A 21,586-nucleotide genomic window follows, 5' to 3' on the forward strand; every position below is an offset into this window, starting at 1 on the left:
CTCTCAAGCCAAGAGTCAAGTTGCTGCCGAGTTTTCCAGGGAAACAAGTTTGCATGTGAAGAAATGGTGGGAGCTGTTTGAAGACCAGCATGAAGCAATGGCTGCTGCTAGTTTAGAGGCTTTTGCTGTCAATATCAGTTCATAGCTGTCATAAGGAGTCATTTGTTTGTAAGTGGAGGTCTGTCAGTCTGGATGTCTCCTGTGTTATCTAGAGATTTCACCACTTCCAGACAAAAATATATAGATAACTTTGTGTTGACTGGCTGGGTGAAGTCATATTGCACCGCTGTAGGCATCAACAGGAATAAAGTGTTTCTGGGTCATGTTCATTTTATCCCAGGTGAGATGTCTCAGACTGCGTGAGTCATGAACTGATGCCTCTATCTCTGCTAATGAGTCAATTAGTGAAAGGATCTCTCTGTTTCTTGTCAAGGCAGTTTGGCAAGTCAACACAGATGTAGGCATGTATTGTTAGATGCTCAGGGTGGCCTAGAAATGTTGTTTGCAAGACAGATACCTTGAACAGTGGACATTCCAAGGGCTTTGCCCTGTTCTTGCTCTGGCATTCCACACCTGATTCCCAGCAGATTTAGTGCAGCAGTAAGAGAAACCTGGGTGACAAAGTCAGTAAGCAACTGAAGTCAGTGACATCTCCAAGGTTTCACTGGAAAGCTGGATGTGTTCTTGATGCAGAGTGTTATTACTTGCATCTCTGTGTTCTTGCAGTCAACATGGGGATTTGATCCTTCCATTTATCATGGTCACTCACACATGTGGTTTTGGGTTAGAAAGAAAGTGTCCTCCATATGTCCTGTCTTCATATGAATCAGAAAGGTGTGATAACAGGGCACTGCTGTCAACGATCCAGATCACAACCTCACTTAGGCCATGGGCAGTGTGAAGGTGAAATTACTGTGATGCAGTGACGCAGATCTGCTGTATCTAATCAAGCTGTCTTGTTAGTCCCTTGCATGTGTTTAGGTACACAGTAAAACAGATGTAGCCACTATTAAGCAGATCACAACTACTGTGAGGTTTCCCTCAGCTTCAGCTTAATAAACAGTGTGGTCAAGGTATTTATAGTAACAGCTGCTTGTTCTACAGTTTGGTATATTCAAAGTACCATGCCAGCATTCACTAATTGAGCTGCACAACACTTAGCTAGCAGGAAGAGGTATCATCTGATTTCTTTTACAGAAATGATGGCCTAGGGCCAGCCAATGTGTTGGCAACAGGCTCAGGAACAAACCTGGGCTTTTTCCTCTCCTCTTTCCTTGCTCCATGAGCTGGGGAGCAGCACAAGCTGCAGAGAGGCAGGTGGGAGGTGGAAGGTTTGGGCAGCCTCCTCCTCTGGGGAATAGGGGATGGTGCCAGCTCACACCCACCTGATGTGATTTCTGCAAAATGGCAAATTTCCTTCACTACTACTGAATGACTCCTGTAAGGAAGCCATTGATTTTTCTGTTCCTCTATCCTCATCTGCATATTTTTGCACTTTCTAATCAATAGGCGATGCGAGAGCCTGAACATTAAACTGCTTACAAATGGCATCTCCTGATTCCTCCTCTAGTTGCTATAGATTTCCAACATCCAAACTTTCTAGTGCTCCTTCTCTTTTCCCTGGTTTCCTGCTCCCAAACCTTCCTTTTGAACTTCCTGATGGAAAGAAAACAGAACAGTTGGCACAGAATCACTGTGGAATTAGTGATTTCCTTCACTTTATAGCTGTCAGTCCTGAAGCTATGTGTGGTGATGCTGAAGTGCATGCTTGTGCTTGATGATCATCAGCCATCTCTGCTTTTTGCTCATGTTAAATTGTCTGTTTCAGTAGCTTAGTAGGAATTGATCTGCTCCCAAAAATGATGGTGCTGGATGTGGGGAAGGGAAAGGCTGACCTTTTATGGAACCCACAGAGGTTTTTCAAGCGTGGGTCTTTGTGTGTTTTCCTTTTCTCCATCAATATTCATGAACAAGTACTCTGACATGATCAGAGAATCTCATGGCCTCCCAAATGTGTTTAAGGTATTGAAACTTTGAGTAAGAGGTAAAATAGCATTAATAAAGCTGTGGCCACTGGAGGGGCCTTGAAGCAGGAGTGGGGTTGGGTATCAGAGATGCATTCCAGTGCAGTTATAATGCAAAGTACAGAGCAGAGGTGTTGAAGGAAACGGACTCCTCTGCGCGTCTCGCAAGCAGCTCTTTTGGTTTCTTTCCAAGCACGGGGATGTAAGGAGCTGGTGAGCTGTCTGCTCAAGCTACTATGAAACAAATTAACTCTGTTCCAGCTAAAACCAGTACAAGCAGGCTCAGGCTCGCAGAACCCAGCCCAAAGCAGGGTTTAACCCCTGGGCATCAGGAGAAGTCTGTCTTCAACGGTCAGTTCCTGAGATACGCTGTTCTCTCCGGGTTTTCTCACAGCTTTGCTAATGTTGATAAAAATTGAGCAGGGAGGGTCTGCTCTTTTTTCAGCCTTGTAGAACCCTTGATCTTTGCTGGGCTCCCTGGAACTGTGACAGAATGTGATGCTGTTTCTTCTGCAGGGTGCTTGGCTACTTACTATAGAGTCTGATGTTGAGAGATGCTATTTGTGACCACAGAAGCAGCTGTAACTCTATGAAATTATTATTTCCAGAAGGCACTACAGCCCACAAACTGCACAGAGCAATAGTGTTAACACTTCGTTTCCTTCAAGTTGCAGCATGTCCCAGAGAAGGCAGTAAAATACGCTCACACCCATGTACTCCAACAGCATCAGGACCACCAAGAACACTCTCTGCTCTCTCAAACACCACGATTCACTAACTAAACTAAAGGACTGCTTTATCCTCTGATGTCCAAAGTATGTTGTAAACTTCTGGAGGCACCAGAAATATAATTCTAGGAATTCTTACCTCAATAAGGAGACCTACACAAAACATATGCATGTTCTCAGCAAAGCAACTGAAATTCCTGGAATGACAAATTTTACAGAATGAGAATAGATCCTAGAAATCATTCAGTAAATAATTTAAGTAATGAATAAATTTAGGGAAGCTGAAGACTCCTGATATGATCTGTGAACAGAAAGGGCTGAAAAAAATCAGATATGTATGAGATTCCTTGCGTGCAGTTGTAAAACACAATGCTGCAATCAAATCCATTTCTGTTTGTACACTGGAGCTCGTAAGAATGGCAGAAAGCACTTTCAGATGGTTATCCTGCGCCTGAGACAGTGCAGAATAATAAGTGTTTCCTGTACAAGTGGAGACATCTTGTGCATGTCTGTTGTCTGGTTGCTCTTCTGAGTGTGAAGAGACATGCTAAAAATGCACAGTGGAAATTCTGGCTCTGAACAGCATAGGCCACAGGAGGAGATAATGAACAAAAATGTTTAACTAACTTTGCTGCTTTTAGAGAGGAGACGAGCCAGGAGGTGATATAGCTGAGATGCTATTCGTTGGGATCCTTGCTGAACTGCACTTGCTGCTGGCAGTCCTGGACTGTTTCACATGATATCCTGTGAACTACAACAGAGCTGAAGAGCAGACCAGTGATTCCCTGGAGAAACTCAGTTACCTGTTCTCTGGCTAAATGTTCCTTGTATTCTCTGCCTGAGAATGTGCATTATTGCTTTGGACAGGCTGGATCATGGCTCTACTCCCTCCTCACCCTCTTGATGTGCTGCTCTTCAGACAATGTGAGTAGAAGTGAAGGGGTGCAATGGAGCTTCTAAGATGTTACTTTGCTTGATGGAGGGGCAATATGGAGCCAGTTCAGCTGTGGTGAGAGCTTATATCCTCTTGCTGTGAAAATCAGCTAGGCAACTTGCTCTGCACAAGGAATAGTTTTACAGTACCTTGTGTTTAATAAAGCAGCTTTTGCTAGAAAAGTAAATCACAGCTTATACTGGGACTAAAGCAAAATCCATTCCATCTTAAGACATTCTTCAATACTTCATGGCCGGAGGCCAGTTGTTCTTATTAGCCACTTCAGTGATAGAAGCAAGGCTTGGTTCTGTCCCTTGTGAGGACACTGCATTTGCCTGTAGATATTTCATGGGCATACTTTCTGCTTTGAAAGGTAACTCTTGCCAGTGCTTGCGATGGTAAGACTTTCACTTGGAATACTGCCTTCAGCCTGGCTTGAACTGAAATGAGGGGAGCAATGAAGCAAGAGCTGTAGCTACGGAGTGAGAACTTTTTAAAAGAGAAAATGTTGAGTTTTATCTTTTGGCTTTGTGTGTGTGACTGCACCAGGAGGGCTCTGTTCTCTTCATGAAGGTGAGCTTTAAGAAGTTACATACTGTATTCTTGGAGGGGAGGAAGTCCTTTAAACCATGGTTTGCTTAATATTTTTTTAATGGTACTTAGAGGTACTTTGTAGCACAGCCATAAAGTAGCTATAAATTCCTCTTGCATGTCCTTTACTGCACCAGCTGATAGCCTGCACAGAACGCTGAGGTGAGCAAGGCTTTGCAGGAACTGGATATAATTCCTTATTACCTGAGCCACTGGAAAGATAAGCAATAAAGCTGAAATCTCCAATCCTTGAAATCCCCAGGCAAGACAAAAGTTTGCCCAAATGAATATCTCCTCTTTCTGCTAAATCCTTCTTCACTTTCTAGTGATTTACGCTTCAACAGCTATTGCAGAATAATCCAGAACCTCAGTTCTAGTGGTTTTGTCTGCTGGTTGTAGTTTTGTTCTCACTGTTGCTAATCTGGAAAGGTCTTTGCAGGCAAAGCTGCAGGTTTTATAGCTCTCTTTCTTCCCGTATGTGCTTCCAATTAGCTGTGCTGTTGAACCAGGGCAGATCCTCTGCCAAACATCAAGGGAACTCCCATCTAGAGTCCTCTGGGATTCCTTCAGTTTCCAGCAGGACACCCCTTTAAGTGCTTCCTCTGTCCCTGATTCACTGTCTTGGCTGAAAGTGAAACTTGTGTCCTGAGCTCTCTTCCTGGCCTTTATTCAGAGATATAATAATAAATATTTAATTTAAAAGGGCTTGGAAAACTCTTACTGCAGTATTTGATCTAATATTATCCTACTGTAAGTAAGGAGGGGGTTTTCTCAATAGAAGGAGTGGCCTTTTGATCGTGCCCTTATCCATCTCTTGCCTCTCAGTGCGTTAAAGTGTATTGAGGTGCAAAGTTGTTACTCCAGGGAGCATTTCCAGGAGCTGCATACCCCTCCTGATAAATGTGCCTCACACTGCCTTCATGTTGTTCTCCTTCCCATTTTGGAGGAAACGTGATTTTTGATGTTCCAAGAGCCATGTGTATCTCTTGAGGGGGGAAAAAAAAAGCTGTCAGAGGGCCAGGCGAGCATCTTGGAATTTGATAACTGGGATGCAAGAGCTGATTTTTGGAGTGTGTTCAGCCTAATACATTGATTCGAGTCCATTAGATACTGGCTACGTGTAGCAGCAGAAGGAACTTACTTCCGAGTGAGCTAGTCTGGCAAATAATCTTTATGCCACTTAAAAGGGAACTTGGCGTAGAAATTCCCATCCTTAACCATGATTCCTCAGCTGTATTCAGTCAAGTACAGTTGAAACTTGAGAAGCATGATGTCAACTGAAATGGTTATTTTAATTGTGTGTGTATCTAAAGTACACACAAGTTGGAAATGTTATTAAGGTTTTTAAAACAATTCTTCACAAGATTAAATCTGGATTAATTTCAGTTGCAGAATCTTTCTGAGCACCAACGGAAAGTAGAGTGTGGGTTGGGGGGTTTGAAGTTTCAAGCTTACTGTGTTTTGACACAATGTTATTTGAACCTCAATGTTAACCTTGTCCTGCATGCCACATTCTTGCAATTAACCTTGAAACCTGACTGTATTTTACCTTTTCTAATGGAAGAGCTGGAAGGTCTAAGGCTGGTACATGTAACAGAGGAGTCCAGACAAAACCCTGAGCAGGGAAAACCCCAGCCAGCAACCATCATAATTCATTTGGTCTCTCCTGCCTCTAACTTTTCTCCAATCCCCAGAGTAAACCACTGCTTGGTCAGAACAAAGCAGAATGTTGGTATTTGCTTTTTGTTTTCCCATTTGATGCTGTTTGGGGAAGTGCCACCAGGTTGGCTCAGAGGATGTGAACATCTGTTGCAGATGAGCTCGATGCTGAGTTATGCATGTTGTGAGGAACTGTCTTTACCCACATTAGCATTTTGTAGAAGTGGGGAGTGAGGGAAGGAAATAAATGTGAATCTTGAAAGCAAAATTGATTGGAGAGGCTGCATTTGTAAGTAAAGTGGGTTATAAAACTGGAGCTGACAGAGGCTTTTAAAAAGCTTTTGCTAACTTCTGATTTAGTGTTCTGTGTCTTGGAGGATCAGAGCTGGAGAGCTGAATGTATTGCCTGTCACAGTGTTGTATGTGTTTAAAAATAGCCATAGAGCAGCCTCAAAGATGCCAGTATGTAATGGGCAGAAATCCATGTTTTTCAAAACCTCTTAAGTGAGGCTGAATAAAAACCATAAAAAGGGTTATGTGCCCCACACAAGCCATGGAACTGGAGATGGGGAAATGCTACATGACTTACTTGGCTATTGATTATCTGAGGCAGCAACAGTAGTACACATGGCCAAGAAACACAGAGAAATGGGCTTTCCAGTGGAAATGGACAGCTTCCATTGCAATTTGCAGATTATCTGACACTAGTTCTATAGTGGCATCTATGCTGAACAAAGGCAGTGCTTCACCAAAGTCTGGCACAGTCCCACTAGATGGTAAGGACTCTTGTCCTAAAGTTTGACATTTTCAATGTTGAAGACAGGTTCAAATAATCTAAATAGGAAAAACTTTTGCTTTCTGGCAGATGTATCAAACCCACCCTCAGAGCAGAGCTGTAGCACTAAGCCTTGTTTTGTTTTGGTGTGGTAACACCAAAGGGCAGAGGTGGCAGCACATGGTTAGCAGTCATGTCAGCTTGGCTGTTTTACAAGGGTAATTTCTTTCTCTCTGCATAATAACTTTTTGAAGGCACGAAGGACTAAGGGAATGTGTTATTCCCCAATGCTGCCTTGGCTCTCTACATACTGTTTGCTGTACCCATCTCCATGAAACTTTAATATCGTGCTCAATAAAGAAGTCCCAGATCAATTGCATGAAGAGAAATGGGATGGACTGCCCTGAGCTTCTGATGCTCCAATAATGTGCAGGCCAACAACGGGCCCAGTGTTCTTTCAGCTGATGATTAAATACTTGACTCATAAATGCCAATATTATGGAATTCTGAAATGCAGTCATTCAAACTGTGACCATACGTGACAGACTCTGTTTGGGAAGATTTGAGTCTTCCAAAGTCAGTCTGAGGAACAAAATAGTGTTCTCATCGAGGGCTGGTGACAGCAGCAGTAGTGACTTAATCCTCCATCTCTCTTCATGCACGTTACCTCCTATCTTTCTCAGTCTGTCTTCATACGGGAGGTGCTCCAGCCCCTGATCATCCTTGTGGTCTCCTCTGGACTTGCTCCAACAGTTCCATGTCCTTTTTATGTTGAGAACACCAGCACACAGTGCTCCAATTGGGGTCTTATGAGAGCAGAGGAGCAGGATCACCTCCTTTGACCTGCTGGTCACGCTCCTTTGGTGCAGCCCAGGATATGGTTGGCTTTCTGGGCTGCGAGTGCACACCAAAGCTGGCTCATGTTCAGTTTCTCATCAACCAGTACCCCCAGGTCCTTCTCTGCCAGGCTATCTGGATATCTCCATATGTTCTGCAAGACCGGAGCAGTTCACAACCTGCTGTATTTAACTTGCAGACAGTTTTCTTATTGCCTCTTTGCTAAAGAGCTGATGAATTTGGATACCCAGTAGACCCTCTATCCTGGGACAGGATTCCAGCATCCATAAGCTGACTTGAGAAAACTGGAAGAAAGATTTTTGTGGACTGATATTTTTTTCTTCTCTACCTTTTCTGCTTCTTTTGCCAGAAGTTTTCTTTTACAAATGTTTTATGAATGAGCAAAGGAAACAGAGCAAAGGAGAAATATCAGGTAAGGAGAGAGCTTTCAGGGTGAGCCTTTTTTCCTCACTAAAACAACTAAAAAAGGTCAACGCCAGATTTTTCCCCAGTGTCAAAAAACTGGAAATAGATCAGTTGGTGTCAGTGTTGCTCACGTTGGTGAACTTCTGCATTGGAGGGACAGGCTGCAAAGGGAAGGCTGAGAAGGGATGGGCAGCTGCTAGGAGAATGGGTCACAGTGCTGTCACCCCGGATGCCCCTTTGCCTTCCTCCAGTGATTAACAGGAGGTGGCTCCCTGCAGTGATTACTGTGTTTTAAGCAGCTTGGTCCAGCTTGGAACAATTACCCGGCTGCTGGGCACTGAGAGCACAAGCTCTGGGCTTTGCTGGCTTTGTGATATTGGCCGAAATCAGTGTGATCCAAGACAACTGGAAGGCAGTGCTGTTGGACGTCATCTCCTGTTTGGTTCTGGCAGGCTGAAGATGCCAGTGGTTTCCGAGATGAGTTAGCAGCTCATTCAAAAGGAGGACCAGGCTGCCACGTTTGCTTTGCTGCCTTTTACTGTAAAAGGCACCCCTACAGTGGTCGTTCTACATAGCCTTTTAAACCTCCCTGCCAAAGATGCAGCCAGTGCAGCCAGTGACTCCAATGCAGGACGTTTGTTTGTCATCAGGGCTAATTAGCAATTATCCCAATCTTGGAGCACGCTCTCTCAGACCTGTTGTTCCCTCCCTGCCTCAGGCAAGGTGGAAAACTCCATCTGCCTGATTTGCAAATGCATTTCTTTAATTATGCATCCAAATTAAGAAAGTGTATGCTCAGAAAGAGAGACAGCTCATTCTATGCATGTAAGATGATAATGCACATACACATCAGCTGTATCCTCCAAAGCCTGCACCATCCCAAAACCTGCCCCCTCTGAGGATAACTGGTTTAAAAGAAGAAATCCTTCCCTCTTGCAAGTTTACAGCAGGTAAGACAGCCTGTACACCAGTTTAGTTTGTTGCTGTTGCTCATGCAGCTTTGTTTTACACAAAGGGATAATTTGCTTTGCCCAGAGCTAATTCCTGCCAACAAGGGTTAGATGCTGTGATTGTACCTGCTGCTACATTCAATAAATTTTCTGCCCCAAGAGATGACAAGTGCAGGGAAGTGTTGTAGAGCAGGGGGAGCTGAGGGAAGGAGGATACAGGAGTGTGGATCATGATAACTGATGGTGAAGGTAGTAGATGGAAGATTGGAGAATGGGCTAGAGAGCTCAGCCAGGTGCATCAGCAGCCTCGTCTCTGCCCTGACCTCATTTATTGGCATCTTAATAGCAGACCCTGGTACTTGGTTTCCTTGTACCCCACGTAGGTCACACTGTCATCACCCTGAGGTGTGGGTCCTAAAGCACCAGCCCAGTGGTGGTTCTCCTGTCTGCCTGCATCTGGCAGTAATCTCCCCAGATGGTTGTGCCAGGCCTTGCTTTGTCCTCATGGTTTCTTCCTTTACTTTTTACCCAGATGAGCAACAAAAGGTCGAACAGCTTCCGGCAAGCCATCCTGCAGGGGAACCGGAGGCTGTGCAGCAAGGCGCTGCTGGAGGAGACGGGGCTGAGCCTTTCGCAGAGGCTCATCCGGCACGTTGCATATGAAACCTTGCCCCGAGAGATAGACCGCAAGTGGTACTATGACAGCTACACCTGCTGCCCTCCACCCTGGTTCATGATAACCATCACTATTGTAGAGGCAAGTACCTTCATGCCCTCTCTCTGGAAAACCACCTCATACTGCCAAAGGCTTTGCTGGGGCATGAACAAGGGCTGGATTGGGACTAATTTGGACTCAGATAAGGAGAAGCACGAAACTGATGGCCATTTTGGCTTATCTGTATATGCATGTAAGTGGAGACTGTGATCCTGTGTGTCTCCAAGGATGGTTATTAGTCACTGAAACGATTTGTACATGAAACTACAGAATTTGGGAAACTATAACAAAACTTTTTGAGGAGTGAAAATCTAGACAGTTCTAGGGAAACTGGTAATATAAGTAATGGAATTAGAAGAAAAAATCCTATATGGTTACCTCTGTTCCGTGAATGGAGAGAAAAAGGAGAGAAGAAAAACTGGGTTAAATATTCTGACCTACTCATCTGTTGCCAAAATGAGATCTTTGCACAGCTGCTGAGTAATGCACTCAAGCACAGAGAAGCGTATAATATGGCACTGATCAGTAAGGTGCCGAGTTCTTCTGACTCAGTGGCTGGTGTGTTACAGAAACTTGTGTTTAGAGTTATACCAATGTGTTGCAGATTCCTCAAACGGGGAATTTTCCTGCTGTGTGAAGCTGTCAAGTGGGAGAAAAATATTGTACATTTGACTTTTTTCTCCATGGCTTTGAGCTACAGAGTAGTGCTTTTCAGTGAGAGAACGCATTTGCTAACCCAGGAATCTCCCTGATTTTCTAGGTTGCCTTTTTTCTTTACAACGGAGTGGTATTAGACAGATTTGTGCTACAAGTCAGCCATCCCTTATACCTGAAGAATGCATTACTTTACCATCCTCAACTCCGTGCTCAGGCTTGGAGGTACCTAACCTACATATTCATGCATGCAGGGTGAGTACTTACAGACTGCAGAGATTCCCCACAGCTCAGGTTCCCCAGAGAGAGGGAGGAGAAAGCAACAGAATCAGCTCAGAAATAAATGTTTTAAAAGCAATTCTGAATCGTGTATAAAAGTCTAAAGCTCTTCTGGAGTGTTGGGCAATGAGAGGCGAACCTTCACAGCTCTCTGAAGGGAGGAGGCAGCATAAGGAACTTAACAGATGCTGCTCTTCTCCCCAGCAGTGCTGGGACCACACTTTCCTCTTACTGTGCACTTTCCGGTGTGTGCTTTCTAAAACTCACTATGTCGAAGCCCAGTGTCCCTCCAGAGAAGCTGTGCAAGAGGTAAAACAAATCTGCAAAGATGTTGGGCTGGTATTTAAAACCTACATGGTGTATTGTTGCTAGGCTTCCTAGCTGAGGTTGGAAAAGTCAATTAAATTCCCTGTGCCTCTGGTATGTCATCACTTAGTGATGTTGTCCCTTCTGTAGGGACTGAGATAATGCCTAGAAGCCCGAGTCAAGATTGAACTCCCATTTTGTACACACTGTACCAACACCAGTGTTCCTGAAGAGTTGCCAGTCTCGACTGACCAGATGGACAAAGAATGGTCCATCTAATGCAAAATGCAAAATGAAAGTGCACAGTAAAATGAATCCTCCTTCTTTCCATGGGAGGTATGTAGCTGACTTGGGAAGAGAATACAAGGCATGGGGATTCTAACTGTGCTTCTCAACTGTGCTAGTCCTCCCAAGAGTCAGAGACTTAATTGTGTGATGTTTGTGATGCCACGGTGATGAGTGAGTGGCACAGGAAAGTTCATCCCTGTACAGAACACTCCACCCTCTGCGTGGTTTCTCAGATCATTATCTTCACACATTCCTGGCAGATAATTGCAATTTTCTTTAATTCTGTCATTGCAAAACCACAGAAACAAGCTTTCAAGCAGCAGTTTATAGTTTGAAACTGGATAAAGACCCTTTGTTCTGAAATAGAAAGCCTATATTCCCATCAGTCAATGTTCTATGAAAGGCCAGAAAGATCAAGCTGATCTTTTCCCTTTTCCATGTCTCTGATGGAAGACATGCTGATGTCTCTTCTCTGCCATGGAATAACTGCCTCAGTGCGTAATTGCCTTTGAGCACAAGATGTGCCCCAGATCTCTGACTCAAAACTGTAGGGCAGAACAGACTCCCCCCGAGGGGAGAGTAAGAAAAAAGTTATAGATGAAACTTCTGGAAGGGCAACATCTGTACTTTGTGTGCCAAATCCCCCTCCAGAGACCATTGTATATAAGTTTCAATCTGCCAGTAGAGACTATTGGGCTTAGATGTGAGGTGGTTAGGTAAAAAAAGAATTGGAAATTTTCATCACTGAGGATGTCGGGAAAACTGGCTTGTAAAAGAATGAAACACTTCATTTTTAACTAATGTTAGCTAATTTGTACCTGGGTATTCTTCTGGTGGTGGTGATGTTCTACTGTATCACTTGGGTAACTGGGGATCGCTTTGGGGTACATCTGAAGAGGAGCACCTGCATGAGGACAATTTGTGCAGCATTTAATGTCTTCCTGTATCATTGTGGCCTGCTTTCCTAATCTGGGCAACCTTCCTCATCCTTTCCTTTCCGGTGGCAGGCAGTACTCTGGCATTCTTCGCACTTACTGCCTGAAAAGTAGCTCAGGTTTATTTCACATCTGTGGCAGGCTCAGAGATGACCAGTGGGGAAGGTGGTGTGCAGGAGACTCACTTTGTGATGGATTCCAAGTTCTTTAGCTGTGTAGCCTTCAGAACAATGGAGAGTCCTGCTGGAACAATAAAGCACATGATTTATCTGCAGTATCTGGAGTTAATGTTAAATGTTCATTTAACGCTAACTTCTCTGTGTTAAGCTGCTTTCATATCAAGAGAACAGATAAATCTTGGAAAGGTAATAACATTTGTTTGTGGAAGCCCATCATTCTCCTCTTGTTTTCAAAGGAAAGGCTAACACAATGCCATGGGCTCTATTGTTATCCTGCTTCCAGCTGCGACATTAAAATGGTAATGTGGAATGCTCCTTAATTTAGCGCACTGGCTCTGGGTTTTGAAGAGCAAGTGACAGCCAGAAGGTGTCCAAGAAGACAGCAGTTGCTAAGGCTTGGCTGGCTGTGCCTCTAGGAAGATGCCAAAAATGCCTGGGCTCTGTGTTGGTCCTGATGGAGGGAGCTTTGTCCAGGGCTGAAAAGGCAAAGTTGTAAATTCTGCCCTTCTGCTGTCATGGAAAGCAGACGTTGACTATCTGGGGCCCAGGCATTTGTAACACTGCCATAACTAATGACTTGCATTGATGCTCAGTCCCATTTGTTTGGTCCCAGGGAAGGAGAAAGTCTTTAATAAATCAATGAAATTGTCATTTCAAGAATGACGCATTCAGCGCTAGCAAAGGCTAATTATATTTTATGGGTGCTCATCAACTGTGGAGCACTTCAGAGCTTTTCGTGTGATGGGGAGGAGAAGTGAATGGGATTGCTCCTGCAAAGTCTTTTAAGAAGAGCTGTGAATCAGAGCAGTCACTTCAGAGTCTGGGACAAACTTTGCCAAGCTCTTACAAAAGCTTCCCATGAAAAAAATAAGACCCAGTGCTTTGTGTAAAAGTGTCAGGTGCCACCTTGTTGACTATGTGCCAGCCAAAGCTTCTGCCCTCCCCTCTGTGAAAGGGCACTTGGGTGCTTTGACTCTTCTATGATCTCAGTTTGACCTTTGCTGCTTGTTCAGAAGTGCTCTGAACATGCAGGATCAGAACAAGTGCCAGAATATGCCCATCCCCGATGGCTTCAAAAGTCTTGAGCAAAGCAGTAGAAAACCCCTCAGCTACATGCAGCAGTTTCCCATAATGACAAATTGAAGTGCTGAGTGGCTCGTGCATGGGAGAAATTTATCCTTGGAGAGACATTCAGTGAAAACAAACCTATTAAGCTACGCAGAAAGGAGTGTTTCCTGCTGTATCATTTCCAGCAGTTCTTTCCGGTCCAACTTTAAAATCTCATTTACAAGACTGTTCTGTCATTACTGCATCTCATCATCAGTGTTTTTCTCTGATAGTGTTTATTTCTGATGTATATGGGAAATTACTATAGTAACATGAAGAAAGACCAAAACAGTGAAAATCCATATAACTTAAACCAAAGACTGCTGGTGGCTGGCTGTGAGCAATTCTTTCGTTGTATAAAATAGGATGTAGATTTCCAGTGCATTAGCTACTTTGCACTCTTTACCCCAAAAGATGCCCCTTCTCTGTTAAGGGTATCACTGTGTCATTTAGGTCCCCTACTTTGTAAGCAGACTCAGGCAGTCTTCATACAGAACAGTCTACCCCTGGGTCCAGTGTGACCTTGTCATTCAGCAAGGTCACAGCCCTGTGGGCCCAGGGTACATCTCGGACACTAGCACAATGTTGAGAAGGGCCCTGTTTGGGAGCCTGGTGCTGTTGTCACCTCACTGGAAGATCCTGTAGATAGCAAGAGCACAGGTAAATATTTGTACAGAGCTTTGAAAAGTAGCAGGACAGTTTTGTTAAGTGCTATTTGTTAAAGCAACAAAGAGCTTGCTTTGAAACTATTGATTGAGCACAGGAGAAAACTGCTGCACTGGAGTCTGCACCAAATATGCTTAGATTTAATCTTAGCTGTCACACTCTACCTCTAGGCTGCAAGTGGTCCTGCACAATGTGCACAGTGGGGTTTTCTACAGGTCCAGTCTCAGCTCAGGTTTCCCCATTGTGTTCAGCAGGAGTTTTACTATCGAATATAATGGAAGGTGAACAGAATGCTTCAGTGAATACACCTTGTGTCTCATCTAACCAGAGATAAAAGTGCCCTCTGCTTCCCATGCTGACCATGACCACACTGAAGTAGGCACATCAGAAAAGGGTTGTGGTCAGGTAGCACAAACAGTAAAGCAGCATTATGTGTCACAAGGAAATGGCAACTGTCTTGGTTATTAAGTGTATCTTTGCTCTTAATATCCGCTCCCCATCATAGCAGTGCAATATGTTCCGGGAAAGGCTGTATTATTAGGAGGACAGAAGGGAGGACCAGGTCAAGTTCGGGGCGTCTGTTCCAGGCTCTGCTGCCATCTTGCTGCTTTTTTGGACAAATTATTTGATTTCTTCAAACAACAACAAAAATAAATAATAATAAAAAAAATTAAAAAAAGAAGTCTCAGTAAGGCTCAAACTTGCTGTGAGGTAACTGAATGGACCTGGATGGATGTGAAAGACAATGAGCAGCAAGGAGAGAAGAAACATTGCAGCTCTCAGTCTGATTTTTTCAAGTTTTACCCAGTGTTACAATCTACTTCCATGAAGCAGGTGCTCATTGGTTTCCTTTCCAAGATACCTCTGCCTCGAGGGTAGAGAAGGGAGACAAAAGAGTTTAGAAAAGAAGACAACTGTTGTTTTTCCTTGCCACAGGATAGAACACCTTGGACTCAATGTTGTCCTCCAGCTCTTGGTTGGAGTTCCCCTGGAAATGGTGCATGGAGCTGCGAGAATCAGTTTTGTGTACGTTGCTGGAGTTGTGGCAGGTAGGTGACACTTCTGCATGGCCCAGATGGAGAAGTAATCTGAAAATGGTCTTTGTGTAGGAAATGTTTTGTGACATTTGGGTGCAGAAGAGGAGCTGTCCACTGATCTGTGTGTTGAAGTTGTTTTAGAGGCTGGAAGTGGGAAATATACTACAGCTTTCTGCAGCCTGAGTAAGCAAGAAGTATTTGGTTGTAGGTTGTGAGCAGTACACAGGAACCTGGAAATTAGTTTAATCATAAGCCATGGGCTTTGATTGATTTTTAGGTTGTGCTGTATTGCTTTTATTTGTGTTTGTCATTTCCAGCAGTTTGGAGGTGATGGAGGTTAGCTGATGATAGATCAACATCTAGTTAAAACAGGAAGAGGGTGTGAGAACAATCAGCAGCTTCACAGGGGAGCTCTGACAATAGCTGACTGCCTTAGTTGAAGATTTATGCTGGTTTTCTTCCAGCTACATAATTTTATCATTTTCCATAATGAGCAGATAAAGCCTTTGTAAAATGGGCAGCATCAGGTACTAATAAATCCTACATTCCAGGAGAAACACTGCAGAAAGAATAATTAGACTACGATAAAGGACTAAGGATGGTACAAACACAACACTATTTAATGCAGAGAAAGGAGTTAGCAGACCAGCTGCACCACCCCTAGCTTGTTATTTTAGTAAGCACTAACTAAAGTGATCCCCAGTCTGCAGCTTTCCAGGCATAAACTTTTCTACATAGATGCACCTACCAACCCTGAGGCCTCATTTGTATACATGTAAATACACATAGCACATCTGTACAAGGTATGGTGAGCATTGAATCTGCTGCACTTGAGCCCAGGTGAGCGCTGTGAGTTGCCTGTGGCCATGGTTTCCAGGGGCAGAGGCAGGTTTTACTAAGGGTTAGGCTGGGCTGAATGCTCGGAGCTCTGGAAGCTTGTAGCCAGTGCCCGAGTGAGGCTCACTAGCCCACCCAGCACTACTGGTTCATTTATGCTATACAAATGACCCCATTTTTTTCTCAGACAAGCTGCCACATCCTCACAGACTAGCCTTTCACACCTTATAATCTATAAATTGTGGAAGAAAGTGCCAATGGAAAGGGAAAAATTCCTTTCTTAATGCAGGTTGGACCAGAGAGTCCCACACAGAAAAGCGTCCCATGATACACTTACCTGTTTGAGTTGTTAGCCAATTATTAAACATTCTTTATCCTTTGACATGTGTCGGAAGAGAAAGAGGCATACTTATGCTGAGGATCTGGCAATATAGAGATAACACAGCTCCTAAACCATCAGGAAGAAGCAGTTAAATGTTGACAAGGACCACAACGGCCACTCCCTACTTTTATGCATTTAATCTCATTGATCTGGCTTTACTAAGACATGTTGAGGCTGAGATTGCAAGACTCAGTGCAGTATCTGAGGACTTAACTCAAAGTTCTCATTACTTCTTTCTTATGCTGTCATTAATTTTTTCCTTAGTGGCAGTGTTTAAGAGCTGTGAAGTCTTAGGGCCATAAAGCAAAGGGGGAGCTATGAGCAGAATTGGCTGGTAGAACCTCAGCACTTTTCTTGACCCAGAATCTGTTTCTCATTCCCTCTTATCCCTAAGACCTTCATTCTCCCTACCTTGTCTGCCTTTGTCTCTCTATCTCTTAAATTACTCTTCAAGTCTGCAATGAAAGGAGCTTTGAGCATATCCCAGCCTCCAACTGGGATAAGGAGAAGCAAGTGTCTGTGTTTGGACTACGTATTGTTTTTAGTGGGGCCTTTATGTGATTGACCTGTCATTTGCTATCTTGTGTTTACTGCCTCCACCCAGGTTATTTGTAGCTAGTTTTACTCTGAAGTTTCTTAAGTAACAGGCTGTGCTTTGACAAGGGGCCTGTGCCATGTAACAAGTCCCCTGTTCTTTCTCACAGTGCAAATATTTGTCTTGCCAGCATGGGAGTTAATTGTATTTTATCTTCAGGTGAGGAACAAGACATAGGCATCTGTCTCCTGCTTCTTTGTTGTTTTAACCAGGGTGTAAGTGCTTTTTTGCGATATAGGTTTGAAAATACTTTGCTACCTTGCTTGGCTGCTTTTACAGTAGGTGCAGAAGAATCAGTCAGTGTCTTGGCAGTTTTACAGGACTGAATTAGCTCCACAAGCCAATTGATTTCCCTCCCCTTCTCTTTCAGCGACCTGCAGCAATTAGCACTAAACAGGCAATAACAGGGATGTAGAGCAGGAGAAAGTGTGTTTATTTGGCTGACAATTGTCACAAACCCTTGTTCCTTCTCCCAGGGTCCCTGGCAGTGTCAGTAGCTGATATGACTGCACCTGTGGTGGGCTCCTCTGGAGGCGTGTATGCTCTTGTCTCAGCCCACTTGGCCAACATAGTCATGGTGAGTACCAGAATGACTGTCTAACCTCTTCAGAAGTGAGCCATGTCCGATGGCCCAAAGGGTTTGGCAATAGAGCCTGACCCAGCTGTTGGTCATTCAGAGCTTGCCCCAGTTAAGAGTCTTCTCAGTGGTGTGGTCCTGGGGTGGAAATGTTACACTGCAGCTGGCGGCTTGGTACCCTGGGGACTGGTAGCTTGCCAGAAGCCAAATGTACTCCAGGCTATCATCTCTACTTGCAGAGGCTGACAAAACATTGCCAAATGTCCTGTTATTTCACTACTCACTGGTCTTCTCCAAATCTACTTAGCAATTGCTACCCTAGCACCTTATATTTCTTCATTATGTGCTGCCTCTCTTCTCATCTGAAATTACTTCTACTGCCTTTCCCATTCTGGTGGAGTTTTTCTGCCTTTCTTTCCCCCTCTTCTCTCTCTCTACTTCCTTAGTCTCTAGATGTGCTATTCCCTCATGCTGAAAGACATGCTGGCCATTTGCTGGTAAAGCACAGTCCTGCGCGGGTGCTCGGAGCATCCTGGGAAGACACAAGAGTGTTGTAGGGAGGGTCCCTTGAATCCTCTCTTCCCTTGTGCCTCCTGGTAACCAAAGGAATGAAAACATTCCTCCTTGTAATAACAAATGTTCTTGGAGCTCATGAGGGGAGAGGAGGAGCAGCCATGAGGGAAGATCATGATGGCATAGGAGGGGTGACCGTGAGGTGAGATCATGAGGTGAGAGGATGGGCAGCCATGAGGGGAAATCATGAGGGGAGATGAGTGGTGGCCATGAGGGGAGATCATGGGTGGAGAGGAGGGTTGGCTGTGAGAGAAGATCATGAGGGGAGATGAGGGGCAGCCATGAGGGAAGATGATGAAGGGAGAGGAGAAGGAGGGCGGCCATGAGGGGAGGGAAGATCATGAGGGAAGATGAGGGGCAGCCATGAACTGGATCCAGATAAGCATCTATTCCTGTCGTTGTGGAACTGCCCCTTTCAGCACGGTGCCCATAGCCACAGCTCTCACCAGAAAAGCAGGACTTGAAGGTGGCCATGGACTGTAGCTTAATTCCTTCTCAGAAATGCAAGAAAGGTTGACAGAACTTATGGCCGCACTTTTCACTGCAGTGTGGACATACAGTAAAAGGCAGCACAGTGCCAGCAGTGAAATCAAGAGCAAACAGCTTCTACTCCTGGCACAGCACAACAGGTTGCCTGCAATAAGGGGTAAAGTTTGACTGGGCGGGAGACAGCAGAGCCTTTTTGGATCTGAGCTGAGACTACAAAATGAGCTCCCTCAGGACCTGGGAGCCATGATCAACTCCACTTATTTCTGGTCCCAGAGCAGTGAGGTTGTTTTTTAAATCTTGCCTCATGCAAGAGAAGTAAATACATATTTTTTTAAGAGATACCCCCCAGAACATGACACTCCTTGCACCCATTTCTTCCCCTGGAGATAGAATGGGAAAATGAACAACAGGAGGGATGTGAAACCAATAGCAGTATATTGGAAAAAGCTCAGATACTGGTACAGTTTGTCTGGGATATGCTGAGTAGATGTGAATCCCTCTGGTCTTGCTCATTCTCCTGCTCTGCAGTGCATATGATAGCATGGAAGGTCTGGTTTGCTCTCTGATGTCACGTTTAGGGTATGTCAGGATGCTGGTGGTGTGCACCATTGCTGGACCTTCAGTGGCATGGCTAGGAAAGAAAGGCCAGGTTAGATGGGGCTTTGAGCAACCTGCTCTAGTGGAAGGTGTCCCTGCCTGTGGCAGGGGTGTTGGAACTGGATGATCTTTAAGGTCCTTTCCAACCTAAACCATTCTGTGATTCTGTGAATTAAATACATAAAATAACCAATAGGGAAGCAATAAAATGTGTCACCCAAAGGAAAATAGTGAGGGGAGGACTTCAGAACAGTTATATGGAAATGAAAACTGATGGAAGCAGAACAGCATTAATCAGCATGAGTTCAGAGCCTTCTGACTGGGTTAGGTGTCTCTGTGGAGAGAGAAAATGAGTTACTTATTTTGTAGAGATTGCATTTTTGCAGTCACAGAAGTGATTTACAGACAGATCCCACATAAAACTTGAAGATATGTAATATGTATTGCAGAATATTCAGCAGGCTGAAAGTCACTGGGTACCATTAAAGTTTACAAGCATTTTTTTATTCCTTCAGTGTGATGAGCAGGGAGTTTTTCACAAGCAGCTTAGCTAGCTTGCTATCTCACACCACCTCCAACAGGCAGCATTTCACTTAAACACTTAATAATTATAGTGTGCATAATAATACATCTGAGTTCCCCAGGACATGATCTCTATTTCCTGTTTCGAAATCTGTGCGAGTGGAAGAGGAGGAATTCAAACATTTCTCCCATGGTTTCTGACTATCATTCACAGATTCTTATTCCACTGTATAGGTTAACGGCCAAGAGTGAAGGCAGAGGAGGCCAGAGCCATGCTTTCTTATGGCACTGTTCCCTTAGTATGCTTTTGTTGAGGTCTTTGTTATTTGTGTGTCTCTGCTGCATAGCTGAGTTGCAGAATTTCAGGGAGCCTGAGGTACATGCAGTAGCCCTGGAAAAGCACAGTAGGGCTTGCATGCACTGAGGAATTGCCTGACAGGGACAGTGTTGTGCCTCCACGTCAATCATAATGAGCTGTGCCATATTAACTTCTTGACATAATTTTATTTGATGCAGTCTAATTCAACAGGGTTTTGCAGGGTAGGTAAATCCAGATATTTTCAGAAGTCAGACTTTAAGGTGAAACATCATACTAACATGTTAAAAACGAATCTGTCTGAAGAATAGAGAATGGCAAGGCCAGCCAAGGACCATGCCACACAGCTGGATGTCAGGCAAGGAAAGTCAGTAAGACTGCCAGGAAAAGATGTTCTGGACTGTCCATAATTTGGACATGTCTGCAGTGTATCCTTTATGGTTATGTCCTCTGGGCTTGACAGATCTGTGCTTGATGTGGTGAGCGGAGAGTTCACAGCCAGGTGACAAAGGCTATGAAAGGGTTTTGTTTCAGGGATGGTTATCCTTGAAGCTCTTCCACTGTAGCTCTGGATATAAAACCCCTCCAGGTTTGCATGCAGCGTCACATTGTTTTCCTTGTCTCTTTTCCAGAACTGGTCAGGAATGAAGTGCCAATTCAAACTGCTGCGCATGGCTGTTGCCTTGATCTGTAGTAAGTATCATGCAGGACTTGGTGCACACACAATCCTGATTTGTTTGTCCTTGTCAGGAGAGTTCATGCTGATTCAGAGGGATTTGATTTTTGCAGTAGTTTTCGTAGGAACCTGTAGCTGGACCTTCTGGAAGTAGAAACTGCAACACTCTCAAATGCAGGTTTGGGCTTTCAACACAAGCATTTGTAAATGAGGATTTGTTGTTAGCCAGCATCTGTTGCTTGTGGCATTTGAGAAGCTCTGGGACATAAACTGTCTTGTCTTTGAATTTGCAAACAAGGAATACTTTTGCAATGATAATACCTAGGTTTCCTAGAGCACTTCACATATGGGATGGCAACAGAATGTGTGTATAATACATCTTGCCAATTGTCTTCAAATCTAACCTTTTTTTTTTTTTTTGTGGTTTCAAGTAAATTATGGAAGGGGACTATTCCCCCTCCTGTCTACACTCCCACAAACCCAGACCTCATGTGTGTGCACCACAATCCTTACATAGCCGTAGCTTCCCAGCTTCCCTATGATCACCATACAGGACAGTTTCTCCCACTCCATCTTTTCAGGGATGCAGTGCTGTCTGCAAGATGGACTTAAGAAGGGGTGGACCTAGATAATTAATTGCTTTTTCCTTCTTTGTTCCAGTGAGTTTTGAATTTGGAAGAGCTGTGTGGCTGCGATTCCACCCCTCTGCTTACCCCCCATGCCCACACCCCAGCTTCATGGCTCACCTGGGAGGGGTGATGGTTGGAATCACCCTTGGTGTCATCATCCTGAGGAACTATGAGCAGAGACTCCAAGATCAGACTTTATGGTGGATCTTCCTTTCTATTTATGTCATTTTTGTCTTGTTTGCCATCTTCTGGAACATTTTTGCCTACAGCCTGTTGGATCTAAAGCTACCTCCCCCTCCTTGA

At 44.3% G+C, this 21,586-nt stretch overlaps 1 protein-coding gene across 2 annotated transcripts in view; it reads left to right on the forward strand.

Annotated features, from left to right (window-relative positions):
- RHBDL3 (rhomboid like 3) overlaps nucleotides 1–21,586 on the forward strand; it is a gene marked incomplete at both ends in the record, with an annotated part of 57,560 nt that extends 35,974 nt beyond the window's left edge. For both annotated transcript variants that reach the window (XM_080629619.1, XM_080629620.1), the window contains 6 exons: nucleotides 9,457–9,681; nucleotides 10,400–10,548; nucleotides 14,990–15,102; nucleotides 17,381–17,481; nucleotides 20,611–20,671; nucleotides 21,315–21,586. In XM_080629619.1, coding sequence (XP_080485745.1) covers nucleotides 9,457–9,681; nucleotides 10,400–10,548; nucleotides 14,990–15,102; nucleotides 17,381–17,481; nucleotides 20,611–20,671; nucleotides 21,315–21,586 — 921 coding nt within the window. The remainder of the gene's footprint in view (nucleotides 1–9,456; nucleotides 9,682–10,399; nucleotides 10,549–14,989; nucleotides 15,103–17,380; nucleotides 17,482–20,610; nucleotides 20,672–21,314) is intronic.

Source organism: Psittacula echo (assembly GCF_963264785.1).
Source record: "Psittacula echo genome assembly, chromosome: 14".
Taxonomy (NCBI): domain Eukaryota; kingdom Metazoa; phylum Chordata; class Aves; order Psittaciformes; family Psittacidae; genus Psittacula; species Psittacula echo.